The sequence below is a fragment of the Acartia tonsa genome, chromosome 10, assembly GCF_053477335.1.
Source record: "Acartia tonsa isolate MP-2025a chromosome 10, ASM5347733v1, whole genome shotgun sequence".
Classification (NCBI taxonomy): domain Eukaryota; kingdom Metazoa; phylum Arthropoda; class Copepoda; order Calanoida; family Acartiidae; genus Acartia; species Acartia tonsa.
The window spans coordinates 20,098,393-20,117,192 of record NC_137269.1 but is presented as its reverse complement, the minus strand read 5'-3'; the positions used below and the strand labels follow the sequence as shown (position 1 = coordinate 20,117,192).

Genomic DNA, 18,800 nt, shown 5'->3' with positions numbered 1-18,800 from the left:
AAAGATATAAAAATGCTTTATATCTTACTTTTTCTTGAAAATTCATCGCATTTTTTAATACTAATCATAACTTTTAAAACCAATTATTCAAAGTTATCTAGTGTCCTTTTAAACCCTTGTGTTAATTTTACATATGTGTGGAAATAAAATATTTTTATGTAGCCTTTCTAAATTATTCCACTGTTTTAAAATTTTAGATTTTATATTTTTGAGAAAAAGATTTTAACGAAAGTTGGAAAAGTATCACAATTGTTTAGGGAAGCAAATTTTTCACCTAAAAAATACAGTTTTATGATCATAATTAAGTCAAAAAATATAGCATGCTCGAATTGTCACTAATAAAACAAATAATGCAATAAATGAACGGTCAATGATACAATAGATCTTCAAGTGTCACCCTATTACGTACAGTAGTAAGATTTTAGTAAGGGTTAAGATGGTTTCAGGCTTTTTTTCTGGCCCCTTTTCACCACTTTTAATGCAGAACCCTAGATGTTAGGGGAGCTGCTGCTATTATTCAGATAGAAGACATTACAAAACATTTGTCAATTATTGTTTATAGTTTTTTTAAGCGTAAGCAGGTATAGTCTATCAAACTTAAAGTAAGCTAACTAATGCAATGGTCAGCCACAAAAAAAAATTGGCAACCAAAACCTTCCCGCAAATTTTTCAAAGTTTTTTTAAAAAGCTTGGGAATCGATATTTTAGTGGCCTCACAAAATCATTAATTTCTGCAATGGGTAGTTTATTAAAATTTATTGATTTGATAAAACTCAAGAGACGATGAATCTAATGATAATGTTGCTTATTTCTAGCTTATCCTATTGGAGGAAAATTATTTTTTCTAATTTGTAAAATTGGCTGTATTAAGCAAACATATAAATCGTGTCAATTTATTTGAAAAAAAAGAAAATTAAAAGTTCTGAGAAGTGGGAATGGAAGCTAATTAAGATTAGCTTCTTAATAAATATTCCGTGGATGACAAGCAGCTTAAATGTTGTGTTTGCAGAATAGCATAATTTTAAAACAAGACTTTCAACATTAATGCAAAAAGAAGGTTTGTTTGTGCCTTCATTTATAGCAATCTGAAGATGCTCCTATATTTAAATATTTGTACAGATTGTACAAAAAAGAAGGGTACTACTATGTCAACTCAACTGGGGAAGTATGGTGTCAATTTGATAAGTATTTTATCCAGAGGCAATATTGCATTTAATACATTTAGTGTTGACACAATATTACACATCAAATATTTAAGAGATTTTCTGGGTATTTTTTTTTGTTGCTCAGGTCAATTTTACTTTTAATCATTCTTTTTTAATGGTGCAGCTTCTCTTTAAGTAATTTATGTATGTCAATTCTAAGACAAATCAGCGTATTAAAAATGCAATTTTTCTGTTATGTATAAACACCAAATAAAAGTGAAGCACAAGCAGAGTGAGAAATAAAAATTGTATAGGAATCCAACTGAGAAACAATTCTTTGAAAAGCGATAATCTCATCAACAAAAAATATGACTTTCCATTTGTTATTTTTTCTTTGTTTATTTTGCTTAATTAATTTTAATTATAGGATTGAGTATATGATATACCCTACAAATTAAAACAATAACCCAAACTTCCTAACCAATAAAGGATGTACCTATTCTAGCAAATTCAGGAATGACTGATTAAAATTATAGAAAAAATATTGATTCTATAAAATCGTTGCTTTAGGAAATAAAATTGTAAAAATAAAAAAATGAAACAACTGTTTAATTTCTTATTTCATAGTTTTGTTGACCAGAAAAATGGAAAGGCAATTAGTTTCTTAAAACAGAGATACTTAGATAGCTAAAAACATTTTAATTTCCACTTCTTAATTGTAAATTGCTATTGTAAAGTCTTAAAGTAGAACATGGTGATATGCTTCCTTAATTCACAATATATCGATCTAAGCAGTAGCTTGGTGTACTATTGTATGTACTGCTTCGTAATCTGTCACTGAATAAATGTTTCTTATGTTTTTATGTTTTATGTTTTCTTATACTGTTCTGTTCTAAGATCATTGATATTCATAACCCTCTATTAGTCTTTTAGCACTCTATATCCTATAATCTAATAATTTACTATGGGAAATTGTTAATCCATTAATTATGAACGCTTTTTAAACCAACTAATCGCCAAAAAATGTTCTAATATAGCCATTTAAAATTTTCAAAAATATTATTTTTTTTATTTTGAGCAAGAGTCATAATTAATATCTTTAGGTAAATAATCAATAGTTGAAAAAGATCCAACTAAATAATCAGAGAAAAAGTGCTGATACATAAAGTGTTAAGATGTAGTATTAACTATATTGTAAAAACATACTTTTAAATTTTTACTTTGATTAACACTTTACGATTCGCTTATTAGTTACATTTTTTATAAGAATCCTTTATGTTTTCTCTAAACATTTTTTTCATGAATATATCTTTGTTATAAATCATTTAAAAATGATTGTTAAATTTCTTTGTGATTTAACAAGTGATAATAACAAAGCATTTAATTTGTTGTTTTTAAGCAATAAAGACAAAGTTTAATTATTAGAGAACTGGACTTCAGAAAGTAAAATTATCAGGTTTTTACTCCCAGCTGATTTTATAAATTGTAAAATTTTATTTTCCCTGAGGCTTACAAGCGGCTGACACACAGCGGCTGAGCCCTGATTCCTCCTACTATAAAAAATCTAAATTTTTGCTGTTGCTATTTCTGTTTCAGTAGCCTATCTATGTGTTAAAATGCAATAATTAATATCTTAACACCTAACCACTGCATGATAGACTCGAAATAAAGTATTACCAAACTTTACCAATAAACTGTAAACAAAAATGATAAATATACAAGCAAAATAACAAGTTAATGTTGAGATTCAATTCCTTCTCGTTCCTTCTTAAGCATAAAATGAATTTGAAAATTTTTAACATAAACTTTAATATCCTTATCAGGATGTTGATTTTATATGTCGTCTTTATGACAGGTGAAGATGTTATGAATATATTTCTTAAATTATGTATATAAAAAAATATTGTACGATAATATCAAATTAAATTAAAAATAATTTATTTTTTTTTGTTTTTTTTGTACTACAATCATCCCTGCAATGAAAGAAGAAAAAAAATTGTTTTGTTTTACATAGCAGACTAAATGTATTATGATAACATACAACGTCTCTTTGTGAGTTCGTATTTACAATATTGATTTTTATAAATGAATTAATGAAAAAATATTTGTTTGAAATTTGACTAAATGTCATATTGTATAATTTACTTAACCCTTAACAGTCAGGCCCCTTGCCGCATCTTTATCGGTCGGGGGTGAGGGGGTGGTGTTCAACGCCCCCTCCCCTATTTTCTATGCCACTCATAGAGCTAGAGGTCTTAAAATTTCTGTGTATGTCCCCTGTTTGATAATAAATTTCCGACTATAAGTGAGTCAAAGTAAATTTTCGCTTTCTTTCTATGATCTTAAGTGTAGTTGCGACTCTCCACACCCTCCCCCCCTCCCTCCCCTTCCTATCCCCAAGTGTCCCTAGAGGATTTAAGGGTACGTAGCCGCTAGTCCTTATATGGAAATAACGGGATGTATGTATATCTGTCTCTAGCAAAGGAACTCGTTATCCGCTGAACAGATGTGGTCCTTGTTTTTTTTGTTTGTAAAACTTAAATTAAAAAATAGAGGGGATTAAATTCTAGTGCCCATAATGATTGCTGGGGGCGTAGCGTTTTTAGCATGGCAAGCATCGTTTTAGAATTAAAAAGAAAATAAATGTTTCAGTTAATAACAACCCAACAAATGATGTCTATAGCAATTTGATCAGCTGATTGGTTTTAATACTAGATGTTTTTTTAAGTAGCGCAGCTACTCTAAATCTAGGAAATAAATCTAATTTTGCTTAGAATTTACTTTTAGGTGTTTTAAACGTTGTAAATTGAAGATTTTATTTTGATAATTAACATTTTACAACAATACCCTCTATAAACCTTGAGGAAGTTTGATAAAATTACGTTTATTTTGCAAGCTTTTTTGAAAATATTTCATTATTTTTATAATTCTGACAAAATAGAATTTCTGTTTAAGTAAATAACATGGCCACAAAAAGGTTTAAGCAGTTATTGAAATATTTTATTACCATTCTTGCTAATTAAATAGTCGTTAACTATGTTTAATTTGCATTTTTTTAAAAGACAAGAAAAATATCCTACTTAAATGCTACTTTTATAAAGTTATCTTAAACCTTTTCCAAAAGTTTGTTTTATAAAAATATTTTATTTTCCATTGATTTTATTGATTATATAGTTTAAAAATATCAAAAGTATTTTTTAAAGGCTATAGATTAATTTTGATTAATTCCGATTTTTAATTTTTTTATTTTTTTTAAATCTGAAAGAATATGCCTGTCTTTTTAAAGAATAGATTATATAAAAAAACTAAATTAAACATATTCAGGCTATCAAAAAGTTAAAAATATTTTTTTTTTACTATTAAATCGCTAATTTTTAAAATCATTAGATTTTAAGCTTATTTTGCATGGAAACACACTTTTTCAGTCATTTCTTCTCAACAATGGATCTTAAATGATTATTACTAAAAACTTTTATGAAAATGTTATTAACCAAAACTCCAAATAAAGGAAATAATTGCCGTTTGCAAAAATGTGTGCAAAAAGTTGCCACTATCTCGTTAGAAGGGACTTAATGGATTTTAATTTTTACTGCTTACGACTTCGTGGACTATAAACTATTAGAAAAGTATCACTTCAAGGTGGAATTTTAAGGGTCAACTTTTTTTCTTTTAAAATTCGCAGTGTAACATGTTTAAAAATGTTAAAAATCTAACATGACACCTAAGATTTTCAGATAAGTATGCTAAAACTGTTTATACAATACAGTAAAAAATTATCTGTAAAAATATTGTCAGACAGGTAGTTTGAATATTTAATCCTGAAAAAAATATATAAAAAATTCCATATTAAAATTAACTATTATAATGCAAAAGTTTTTTAAAACTATTTATTATTTTTTGCGTTTTTGAAGAAATTTACATGATTATATTAAAAGGAAATTTATACTATATGAATTTTAGTTAATTAGGAGTAAAGATTAAGACATTTAAAAGACTTTATCTTTATTAATTTTAACATTTTAGCGTGTTAAATTATGTGTATTTCCTATGTGATAAAACATGTATCTTGATATAGATTTTTAGTAGCGAAGCTACTCTATAATTCAATTTTTCTTCCAGTTAATCTTTTACAATTTTCGGCACAGCTGAAGCGCGGCTGCCGAGTCCTGCTTTTAATTTTATTTATTGTGAATTATACAAAATCAAAGAAAAAATATCATCAACAACAAAAATAAACTTTTTTCTATGTCAAACGTATTGAAATAAAGAAAGTTTATCTTGTTCCCATAGCAGATGAGTTTTTGATGACAGCCAAATAAAAAATTAATCAAATAGAAAAAAAGGGAGAGAAAGGGGATAATAAAGGAGCAATAAGGAAGATAATAAAAAGAGAGATTAAATGAGGGATGGGGAAATTTTATCCACTAATTTCTTTTTTTCAACAACTTAATATTTTATCCTAATTGCTTGATTTGTACTAAAAGGAGACTAGGATAAAAGTTGATTAGTTTTAAGAAGATATTAAAGTGTTTTAACTTAGACTTAAATCAAAATGATTTAGGGGGTTAGAATGACTTTGCCTCTAAACTGGAGGAACTTTTTGGACATTTATGACTTGCCGACAAAGGTCAGGCAATAAAGAGGTTGGTTGTCTGTTAGATATTTTATAAACTTATACCTAAGATGACCACACCCTAATTCTTTGTGAGGTTAAAACGGCATAAACTTAGACATTAACCTTATTGGAAAAGACAAGATAACTTAACAAGATAACAAGATTTAATTTTAAAATATTTTTTCTCAATATACATATAGAAAAATAACAAAACGGTTCAATATTCCAAAATTTCAAAGAAGGGTAACTTTTAACTTTATGAACATTTAAGTCATGTTAAAGCTATTACATTATTTTCTTTTTTTCGTCCATAAAAAATATAAATAAAAGGAAATATTATGCCTGATTATTTAATTGCTCTCTTTTTTCATTTCCCTTTATTTTTCTAGTGCCACATCCTTTCAGGAATAATCTTTGTGGCATATGTCACATTACCCATGCAAAACAGAGCAATAAAAGTTTTAGAGGGCATGGGGACAGAGATTCGGGTATTTTTATATATTTGAATTTGGGGCATTTCTTGGCTTTTCATCCGGGGTTTAGTGGGGTTTTATATCCAAAAATTTGTAAATACTTTTTTTTAAATCAGTATAAAACGAACAAAATCTCAACGCGTAATATATAGGTAAGTATTTTGTCAAATGATCTTCAACAAAAAATATTGTTTTTTAGTCCTGACTTTATTTATACATGTCTCTCTACCCTGCAAGGAAACGGAAATGGGAGACAATTTTGTTTATTTTTCTTAAAATCCCTTTCTTTTAAATACTATATTAAATCATTTCACACAAAAGAATGGCGTTGGATTAGAGAAATCAGTAAAATGATCAAAGTTGGGGGAAGGTGTTTATCAATTTTTGAGGAGGTTAGCTACATCCCAAGGGGCACAGCCGCAAGTAGTTGGTGTGTGTGTTTTATTTGTCCAATTAAATCTTAAAACTGCAGAAAAGAAAAAACTGTTAAGCCCCTCCAATCTATAGAAATAAAAGGCTATGGGCGCGACCACTTGTAGGGTAAAAAGCATGAAATAGCTTTTTCTGGTTATAATTTATCTTATTATCACTTCCCAAACTAACAAAATAATTTCTCAAAAACCAGAGAGAGAAAGTTTTTAATGGTAAACCATCTTTCTGTGTGTGTGTGTGTGTTAGTCTGTGTGTGTGTGGGTATGAGTCTTTCTCTGTGTGTGTGTGTGTGTGTGTGTGTGTGTGTTAGTCTGTGTATGTTAGTATGGGTCTGTGTGTGTGTAGAAGTATGTGTTATTGTGTGTGAATTATCTGTCGAAGTGTCTATAGCTTTCTTGGTGTTTATACAATTCAAACAATATTTCATATCATAATATTTACTTATTAGCTATATTTAGAACCATCTCATATTATGCCTTTTAGTAAATAAAACTTAAAAATAATTGTACTTGTTTTTTTATGGCATAATTGGTATTGCTAATAATATATTTCTTCATTTGCTATTTTTTTCTTCTTTTCAGTAAAGAAGAAACACCGCCCTGCTTGTGGTAAAATTGTTTCCTGTTTTGAGCTTGGGGGGGGGGGGGGGGAAGAAGCCTAATTCCAAAGAGGGTTAGGTAAAAATCTATGGATTATGAGTAAAGTAAATCTGCAAAAGAATTAGGTTCATTTCAAGAAAGGGATCTTCTTAGTGATATAATTATAGTATCATTGATCACATGAGTTCATCTATCCTGAAAAAGAGGTTAACCAACTTTTGTATGATTCCACATTTATGATCTAGTGAAATAGTTTTATCAAATCTGTTTTCATTTGCAGATAATTATTCCTTTACCCCTGTTAAAAAAAGGTGATTAAAATGTTGGAGTTATTATATATTGACATCTATATTACCCTGGGAATATTTTTAAGAAAAAAGTTATTGAAACAGCTGGCTTTTTTTAAAACAGGAACTCGCGACGTAGCAAACGCTTGTGGAGGTAACGGGTTCGAATCTTAGGGTGCTATAATAATGTTCTTACAAATATCTAGCTGCTTCTATATGTAAGGCGTGTGACATTTAATATTACAGTAAGATGTGAGCTTGGTGGCTGAATCGAACAAGATTGAATCATATTTAGTTTTCCTGCTAATAACTAATGGATGTAAAATATACGTGGATATTATGACAAGGGAAAATTGTTGTCAATTCAAGTAGCTATTTCCTCTGTCATTTAAAGATTAATTTGTTCATCCAGTAGGAGGGGAGGGAGTAAAAGGAGAGAGGATCGTTATTCTAGCCCGCAACAAAATTTACTTGATTAGAGTACATGATAATCTGGTGTAAGATCCAAGTAATAATAAATTCATTTAATCATAGTATTAAAAGACAACCCTATTTTAGGAGATTAATATTAATATTTCCCTTTCCTAAATTCATTTTAAAACCCCTCGTGTAAAAATTTAAAAAATCAATATATTATGGTAATTAAATTAATTATCATTAATTTCAAATTTTTTACAAATTTTCTGTGTTTTTATAATACAGACAAAATTATACATTAGCATACATGTCTTAAAAGTTGAGTTACTTTAGAATGCAATATCAATTATGAAGTATCAGGATGTGTGTTTGTTTGAATGTCTAGTAAGATCTCATTTTTAGGAAAGTTTAGTTTTACAGGGCAGGTTTTCAGCTATTTGTAGATTTATTAAAAAGTTTATTATGCATGTTTTATAGTTATTAGAGGGATATTGGGCGAGGGAACCTATTTATCTTATATTGACCTCTCCCTTTCTAGGATTTATATTTTTTAAAGCTAAGCTTTTCTATAATTCCGTCCAGAACGGATACCTTTTTCCGTTAATTTAGGCATGTTAGAATTGTCCTATCGATTTCAAACTTTGCATGATGATTCCTGTAGTAGTTAGGTATGATTTAGAAAGCGTAGCAACTCTATAATCGGTACAAAAATGTCTGTACGTCCATTTTAAACATGTTGATTTTGTTTACTTTTTTTAACAACAACTTTTTAAGTGATAAAAAATAAAATCATCCGATTGATCTGATTTTTGGATTACTGATTCCTATTACAATAAGGTACAAAATTTTGAGCGAAACTTTACTAATCAAGTCCAAAACATGTCAGCATGTCCTAAAACAGAATTCTGTGTTTAAGAAGTTTTGTAACAAATTTTGTCAAAACTTGTTTCAGAGCTTCGCTTTAATGGATGTTGTCTTTTTAGAGTAAACTATAAGAATTGCACGCGCCTGACTGTGAAAACTAATTGTAAGTCAGATACATTTTTGATGGATGTTAATTAATGCTTGAACAAGATTTTTACGCAGCGTAAAATTCCGGCTTGTGCGTCAAAAATTCAGGTATTTTGACGCATACTTTACTTTTATTTATTAAAATAAAGTATGTACAGAAACATTATTTTCCTTCAACCTTTCTGTCAGTAATAATAACTAACAATTTGTTTTAATAATCATTTTGTTTGTTTTCAGCTTTTTATATATATATTTATATTAGTATCATTTTATAATTTTTTTAAGTAGTACAAAAAATTAAAGTCTTAAAACCTAATGTTACTGAATTTTAAGTATCTTGACGCAATTGACGCAAATTTGGGATGGAAAAGTGGGGAGAAAATGAAAAAAGAGTTTTATTTTAACCGTATAACTAAAACCAATTTAAGAAATAAATCAAAACTAAAATCACTTGCAGATAGGTAGTAACATTATGAAAAAAAATATGGTTGAAGGTTTAATTTCTTATCCGAACAACTATTTATTACCTATAATATAATCTTACTAAATAGCCTAAATCCTGCAAAAGACCAAAAGTAACTTCCCTACATATAATGAAAAGGTCTTTTCAGCAGTTTACTGACAATATATTGTTAAAAAAATAGCATATATAATATCTAAGTTTAGTTTAAACGCTAGAATATCACTTTCTGTGTGAGAATGATTGCAAAATAAAAATTATTAAAATAATAATGAAAATAAAATGATGTATTGAGAAATATTATTGCTAGTTAGGAACAGGGTTTCATATTCTGCAGAAATATTATTGCTAGTTAGGGACAGGGTTTCATATTCTGCAGAAATATTATTGCTAGTTAGGGACAGGGTTTCATATTCTGCAGAAATATTATTGCTAGTTAGGGACAGGGTTTCATATTCTGCAGAAATATTATTGCTAGTTAGGGACAGGGTTTCATATTCTGCAGAAATATTATTGCTAGTTAGGGACAGGGTTTCATATTCTGCAGAAATATTATTGCTAGTTAGGGACAGGGTTTCATATTCTGCAGAAATATTATTGCTAGTTAGGGACAGGGTTTCATATTCTGCAGAAATATTATTGCTAGTTAGGGACAGGGTTTCATATTCTGCAGAAATATTATTGCTAGTTAGGGACAGGGTTTCATATTCTGCAGAAATATTATTGCTAGTTAGGGACAGGGTTTCATATTCTGCAGAAATATTATTGCTAGTTAGGGACAGGGTTTCATATTCTGCAGAAATATTATTGCTAGTTAGGGACAGGGTTTCATATTCTGCAGAAATATTATTGCTAGTTAGGGACAGGGTTTCATATTCTGCAGAAATATTATTGCTAGTTAGGGACAGGGTTTCATATTCTGCAGAAATAATCATTCAAGCATTGGTATAATATATTTTTCCAGGGGTCGGTCTATTTAGACAATTTTTTTTATTAAAGTAACAGGATGTCTCAGTGTCTGTCTGTCTGTGTGTATATGTAGCGAAGGATATCACTAACCTCTGAACCGATATGGTTCTCCTTTATAGTGAAGCTTTTCAAGGTCAAGGAATGGTTTATAACTATTTAATATGATAAAAAAAACAATTTCTTTAAAAACTAAAAATGAAAATGGAGGTTCTACTTCAAACTCCCCACCCCTTATCAAACTATTTATTTTTCATAAAGAAATTCATTGTTCCTAATTACTTGTAAGTGTTAAAATCAATGAGAAATAAAATTGTTTTTGTGTAATTTTTATAATTTCACCATGGACTGGAAAAAGTTTATGAAAAATAATCTTAAAGATGAATTTAACTGAAAAATTTGTATTGTAAATTTTGAACTTTAAATCTTTTGAGTTAGACCTAACTTGTTAAATTTGTGCTTGTAAAAATATTTTTTGACCTTCATAAGAAAAGAGAAAAAAGATAAAAATAATCTTATTGAAATTCTTTTAAAAACATGAAACATTTTGTTTCTTTTGACTTCTAGAAACATTTAAAAAACAAACAACAAAACGAATTTGAATAAAATGAAACTAAAAACATTCATTTAGAATTACAATTGTAATGAATTTAAAGTTTAGCAAAAGACATGGCATTTAGTGTCTTTACAAAACAGCATTCAAAACAAAATTTAATTAGCGTAAATACACGCGAATAAAATTCTATCTTTATTTAAAATTATCATGTTCTTTTGTCATCATTTATCTAATTTTTATTTCAATAAAAAAATTGTTGTTAGTATTTTTAACTGTTTTATTATCTATACTGTTGGTTTAATTAAAACATTGTTTTTATTTCAAATGTAATCTTATTAAACAAGCTACACTGTAAAAAATCCTTTGAAATTAAGAACTTCTTGCATAGAAAATTTCAATGCCCAATATATATATCATGATTTCTTAAAAAGAGGACGCTTTGAGCGTTAAAAGGTATATACACTTTTATAATATATATTTCGTGCATGGCATGGTTTTTTAACAGTGTAAAGTATTTTTTAAAACCGAAGAGAAAAATAATTACATCGTTTTTTGTTGATACAATTTTTTTTAAGTTAATATGAAATACCACATAATTAAACTCTTCAACTCAACAAAAATTAGGACATTAAAAGAATGGTTTTTTTAAATTTTGTGACATTAATCGAGCACTTTAGGTGGGGTTTAAAGTAGAACAATAGATCTACTTATATAAACTGAGGAAAGTTTATACAATACAGAAATATTAAATATTGATATTTCTACTTTTTGCCAGGGTTTATTACTTAAATGCCTCAGAAATAACGTAAATTAAAGATTGCATTTGTTATTATAGCACTCAGTACTGAATAAAGAACTTGGAGATTAATGTTAGCCATTAAGTCGACGATATGGCAAATATAATTAACTCTCATAAAGGGCAACCCTATTAAACTACTTTAAAGTCAAATTAAATATATCAAAATTATAATTTAATGGAAACAATATAATAACTTATAAAAGCAAAAATTGTGGCTAAATGTAAGAGTCAAAATTTTGGTGGTTTTGAGGAAGTATCTACTTAACTAAGATGATTAGAGGGTGCCAAACTAAATTGTAATGCTATACTGTCTTTATGCCTTTACTTATTAAAGGTTGAAAATTAAGAGATTTAAAGACATTACCTACTATTATTTGAAATATGTATGAAGCAAAAGAAATAGAGAAAAATAAAATAAACGGGGTTTTCTGTCAAAAAAGTTTCTCTTAAATCAAACTTATTTTTTATTCTTTATGTAAAGCAACTTTGATTAATGCAACTTTGAAAATAAAATGAAATAAAGGATATTTTTAAAAAACATTTCTTTATTCTTTGTTCAAAAAGTTTTATATACTTTTAAGCTCATTTATTGTCATTTTGAAATCTTATGAAAAAAAATGTTTTATATATGATAAGTATACAACAAAACCCAAGCTTTATAGAATACACAACAACAAGGATGACAACATCCATAAAAGCGAGGCTCTGAAACGGTAGGACAAACGAACATTTACACTTGTAGAGTGTCAGAACTGTAAAGTTTTTTTTTAATTGTAAGTAATTTTGTTGAAAAACTGCTTAAAAACAGGATATTGTTTACGGACATACTTACATTTTTAGAAAGTGCTTATAGAGATGCTTCGCTTATAACAGTGTACTTTGTTGTCCTAAGAATCAGTATTCCAAAATTCAGATCAAACCTGTTTCAACTAACGAAAAGAGCTAACTGGCCGTGATGTACGGACGTACAAACGGAGGGACAGACCCTAATTATAGAAAAGCTTCGCTTTTAAAAATAACATTGCTATAATATTCAAAGTTATTTACATTCAAATAAGATTTTAACATATGTAGTACAAGTTTAAAAGGAAACTCATTCTTTTCACTTAAAATCAAAATCTTAGGCTTTAGCTTTTAAATGAAATATTTGATAAGGTCAAGGGCAATTAAGTGCACCAGCCATTACAAGGCATTGAATTTAAATCAAGACATAAACAATAAATTGATATATAGTAATAATAATAATTCTCTTATTTATTTAAATTTTTAAAAATGGTGATATTTGAAATATAATTGTTAAATATAAAGCAAAATACAAGTTAAAAATTTGGGCTTTACTTTTAAATTATTATTCCAACCCAGTATTTGCTCTACAAAAGTGGTTTCCTAAGACACTCTATTTGTAATATAACATTAAAATATAGGGTTAGCTATGATAAAACTTATACTGTCACATTTAAGGGCACTTTTCATATAACAACACACATAATAAAGTTTACATTTTGTGTAGGGAAGCTTTTTATATGTTTATACAATACTGACAAATGTAAATGTTTTGTTTTTACTTCCAGAGATTTTAAAAGGAAATCCAACCACAATTAGCTGACTCTTATATGCTTTTGGATTTACTTTTTCTGTATTATAGTTTACTATTCTGCTTTTATATTAGACATAATAAGATTTAAACAGTTTCCTGTGAACATAAGTGTCCTTGTTTAAATATCTTTTACAGTTTTGCAATAACGTCTTTCTTTGATATTCTGACATGAATATGTTTATTTGATATCTTCCTAGTCAAAGTAATTTACTTGGGGTATGAAATTTCAGTGATTTAGAAACAATAACTCCAAATTGTACTTTTTAAACTTTTGATGTTTAACATACAATGTAATGTAGTATGGTATCTTTTTTTACAAAAATTTGTAGGATTTTATACAATAGGGGTTTTTGCTAAGTAAGGTACCTTATGGGCATGACATAAATGTAAATTTTAATTAATAAGCGCTAATTCACTAGAAGCCTATAATGAATGACTTACTTGTGCGACCATGCCAATAGGAGAGAGAGTGTGCTCTGTAGAACTGGATCCATTGCTGTAATCAGCTGATCCTGTTGCTGTATCCTCGGAACTTTCAGTGTGGATACTGGAGGTGTCATGGCCACTGTCCTTGCCCTAGATAGATAGATGAATAAATAGATGGAAAGACAGATGAATAGATAGATTAATAGATAATTAGATGGATAGATAGATCATGATGAAAAGACAGGTGGATAGATAGATCATGATTAAGTAACATATGAATTGATAGATAGATGGTTAAATATATAGACAATAAAGAAAATAAAAAGTAGGCGAACAGGTATAATCTCACCTCGACATCAATTTTGGTAACAATTTCTGGTGTACTGCGCATGTGCAGTGGTGTCCCATGACCGTTCAGATAGTCGGACACAGCGGTCATTTCATATGCTGCTGATGACCGCAAGCTGTTGATGTGCTCGCTTGACCGGCTCATGATGGTTGCCCTGCGCTGGGAGGTCGTAGAGCCTGGCAGGGACAGTTTCTGTCGGTCATAATGGCCTAAAAATAATATGCAATAAATAAAGACAGTTTGAAAGATAAATAAAATAATTGTTGTCAGGAAATAAGGTATAAACAACAAGCGAAATAACTCTAAAATAATATTTGGGGTGAAGGTCGAATGAAGATGTGAAGGTCGTAAATTTTACTAAGTGTTGACCACCAACGACAGTTGATAATCACGTACTGGTTTCGGGATTTTTTTCGAATTAATTTCGTTGTTGTTATAAGTTGTATTGTTGTATTTTTTAATTTGTGTTACTATTGAACTTTCTAAATATGCAATTTAAGTTTACCTCATTCAATTGAAGAAAAACATCAAGTTTAAGTTAAGTAGTTTGCACTTAACATAATGAATGTTTAAGATCTTTTTTCATGGTTTAATTTGATGTTTATATGCAAGAAATCTAACTTTCAATTTTTCAATAAAAAAAATAAGATTCTATTTTTCAAAAGATGTATCATCTGAGATATTTCAACTTAAAACATCCCTTTTTACCAAATTTTAAAATAATTTGAGTTTTTTGTGCCCCGATTGTAAACTAAGCACCAATGAATTATATACTGCTCAACTTGCACGCCAATGAATAAGGCATAGAGAACAAAGTGCAATTATGACCCATATATGCACCAAACAACAGAAATTGGGATAAATATTAAGCAATTTTAATCATGTAATGCTTCTAGTTTTTACCCATAAAATTTTCTTTATCACATACACAATACTTTATTTTTAATGTGAAGGATTAATGCAACACACGCATCAGATGAAAATATAAGAATGTCTGTCCTTATCCCTGGCAATTAAGACTAGAATCACGAACCATTAAATGACAATTGTCATCTTTAAAACAGATGCAAATTTCAAGGGGTGGGCACTGTAGAGTATTCCACGATATTTTTTTCAATGCACTGTACACATTTTTGTCAAGGTATTTTAGAACCAAAAGAGACAATAATCTACTAATATAAAATTATAAAGGACAAATAATCTAATGCTGATCAACTTTTTAAAACTCCATTTTAAGTGATTTTTATTCCATTTTTTGTTTAATTATGCTTGGTTGGATGAAAAATCATGACTTTTGTCTTGTTCTATGTTTAGGCAAAAAGAATATTTATACAAAACCAAATACATAATATAATAGCAAAAATACTATGATTTCAAATTTTCAATGTATGGTTGAGATAATATTGGAGGAGTGGTAGGTTATATTGGGCCGTAAGAAAAAGTGTATCTAACCAAGCTCAAACGTAGGTGAAAACCTGACAAGGACAATAATCTTCATATTACAGGAGAACCAAATCGATCCAGTCATCAACAAGATCTTTTGGTATAGACATTTCACCTGATATAAATATAAGAAATAGGGTATCTTATTTATGTGTTTGGATAAAATTTAATTTTTAATAAGTTAATTTTTGGTAAAGCTATAAAAACTCGTGATGAAGGGAAGTTTAAGCTTTGTAAAGGAAACATGGATTTTACACAAGTAACAAGGATGGCAACAATCATAAAAAATTTTTTTTAGTATTTTTAAAAATTTATTTGTTTATTGACTAATTTATGTTTTTTTGCTTTTAATAAATAGGGGATCCTTATGTAATAGTAGCAGGCTGTCTGTATGTGTGTTTTTCTGTGTGGGACTAGATATGTAGCTTTAGATCTCGCTAACCGCTGGACCGATAAGATTCTCCTTCACAGGTATGCTTTTATAGGTCCAGGAAAGGTTTATAACTATTTTGATGGAAGGTATACCCTAACCCTCCCATGAGGAAACGCCCATTGAACCCCTCCTCCCTCCAAATAAAAATGTTGAATAAAATTACTATCAAGGTGGCAAAAGTAAATTGAATAAATGCTACGTCTAAATAAGAAGTGCTTTAATTCTACGTATTTGTTAACATTTAACAGTTGAACAAAGAAATTCTAAACAACTTTTCATTTAAATCAGGTACAATTACAATACTTTTAGAGTACAGTTTTAGATTTAAAATTTTCTTTCACTTTAATTTGTTAAAAGTTTCAATAAAATTACCTACTGTTATAAAATTTCACTATTTAAAAAAAAACTAAATTTATAATTCATAAATTATGTATATAGTTTATTCTGAAACTTGAGTTTCTTTAATTTTTCATTCATTGACAGACAAACAAAGTAAATTTTAGTGCAATATTCTTAAAAATATCATATCTTTGTCTGCAGAAAAAAACAATGAGATTGAAAAAAATACAAAGTTAAAAAGAAAGAAAATGCTGCACTCACCTTTGAGAGAATTTTTGGGAGTAATTTTGACAACTTCCACACCTCCATTGATCAGATCTAGGGGATGAATAATCTCTGGCCGAGTTTTCACTTTGTGCCTCTCTAGAATTTCTCTCTCATGCTCTTTGTCAAGGAATTTATTCTCATTATTGTATTGACCCTGACTATTCACACCACCCCCCTGCGCACTGTTGTTGGGGGCGTTGCCGTCCCCGTTGGATCCATTGTTGCCAACACCATTTGCCCCCGGCGGGAAAAATAGATTTTTAAGGGAAAATTTGCCCTTCTTTGTTGACACTTTTTGCTTTTCTGATTCGTAAATTTCTACACGTGATTGGCGACGGATTGGCGGCTCGGGCGAGGATGGGGATGTAAAAATGGCGAGTTTGCTTGGTGCCTTGGTTTTGCTGCTGCCCATTAATTCATCAATTTCGGAGACGCGCGGGGTTGACTTTGACCGCCATTTCTTTTTCTTTTCGGTCCATTTTCGCGGCGTGTCGTCGACAACAGGGGCGGTGGGATAGGGAACCATTTTCTGCTGTTTTGCCACGGCTGGCGGGACGGCGCCTGGCGGCAGCATAGAAATTGGCTGGCCAGTAAATGAGCTTTCAAGATATGGATTTTTGGCAATCCAGCGGTTGTAGCTGATCATTTTTGGCGGGCGCGGCTCATTTGCGGGCACTGTGACTGTCATGGTATCAGGGCTAAATTGGACACTGCGCGGGGCTTTGTTGTCGCGCGGCTTTAGATCACTTTTCATGCTGCTGTGGCGTATTGCGGGGGTCAATTTTGGGGTCTCAATCGGAGTTGAAGGGGAATTTTGTTGAATGCTTATTGAGGGCGAATTTTGAAGGTGTTCATCAGCATAATTGGTTGTCTGTTCTATTTCCTCTTTCCCCTCAATATTCTTGCTCTCATCAACTACAACTCTCTCATCATTAGTATTTGCTCCCGACACTTCTATTTCCGGAGCGCTCAATCTTTGACGTTCACCAACACTCGAGTCAACTGAGTCATCAATCTTAGCTGCAGCGACCTTCTTGCTGTCATTATCAATTATAATTTCTGATGTTTCTTGGGTGGTGTTACTTGGTGGTTTGGGGGCTTGGCGTTTAGCACTGCTTGGAGTGGACACTGTTATATTACTGCCAGTACTAACTGGTGGAGAATTTGATGGCATGGCGTGTCTTGAAAAGTGCAAAGTTCCTTCTAAAGCTGCTCTAGCGTCTTCAAATGATGAAGATATCTTTTTCTCAATCTTAGGCTTAGTAGGAGTAGCATTGTTGGAGCTGTTGTCAGTAATCATGTCAATTACTGGAGAACCAGAGGCTTTCATGCTTTCAATAACCCTTGCGGGTGGAGCTTGGCTGATTAGCTTATTGCTTAGAGATTGTCTGATTGCCTCCAAGGCTTCCCGATTTTTAACTGCCAAAGATCTTTGCACTTTGGGAGTTTCAGCTGATGTTTCATTGCTAGGAGCATTAGAATCACTCTCTTTATCATTATTGGGTGTATCATTGGCTGCTTCTTGATTTTTATTACGCAATGGGGTAGCATTGTTATTATTGCTACCAAAAACTGTAATAATAAGAGAGTTATTAGGACGTAACTCTTTTCTTTTGGGTTCTTCATTTGATGAATTTTCATTGTTAGCATTGGAATCAACTGATAGAATATTTTCACTACCGGGAGCAACACTGAGATTAATATATTCACTGTGGCGACGGAAAGAGGATGTACGGGGCCGGGCTACTGGGCTCTTTCGAACCAGGCTAGTCGCGCGTTTCTTTGTTGTTGCCGAAGGACCGTTCTCTGGGGAGATTGGGGTTGGTTTGGTAGCTGCAGCCTTACGTTCAGACAGACCCTAAAATATTTATTGTATAAGTAAAAATTTATTTCACTATATACTTTCTTTTTTTGCTTTTCTTCTATTTTATGCATTCGCTTCATTTAATCTTTTGTTTCAATATATACAAAAATGTTAAAAAATCTCTTGTGCGAAATTTTAATTTTCCCCAAAAAAGAGTTCTTTATGCTTTTTTAAACCTAGAAAAAGTTTCACACATTTTGATACATCAAGCACAAAATTTTACTCAATATTGCGAGGATAAGTTTTCTAAAAATAAATTGGAAGAAAAGAATAAAAATTATTTTTTTTAAAATTCAAAACAGCTTGAAACCAGATGAATTAT

The 18,800-nt window shown here is 30.0% G+C and overlaps 1 protein-coding gene across 1 annotated transcript in view; it reads right to left on the bottom strand.

Moving 5' to 3' along the window:
• Window positions 1–18,800, bottom strand: part of LOC145330712 (uncharacterized) — a 158,936-nt gene that overhangs the window by 137,370 nt on the left and 2,766 nt on the right. Inside the window, exons 2-4 of the mRNA XM_080175377.1 lie at window positions 16,609–18,472; window positions 14,133–14,341; window positions 13,799–13,933 (exon numbers count right to left, since the gene is read on the bottom strand). Of these exons, the coding sequence (XP_080031503.1) occupies window positions 13,799–13,933; window positions 14,133–14,341; window positions 16,609–18,472 (2,208 nt within the window). The remainder of the gene's footprint in view (window positions 1–13,798; window positions 13,934–14,132; window positions 14,342–16,608; window positions 18,473–18,800) is intronic.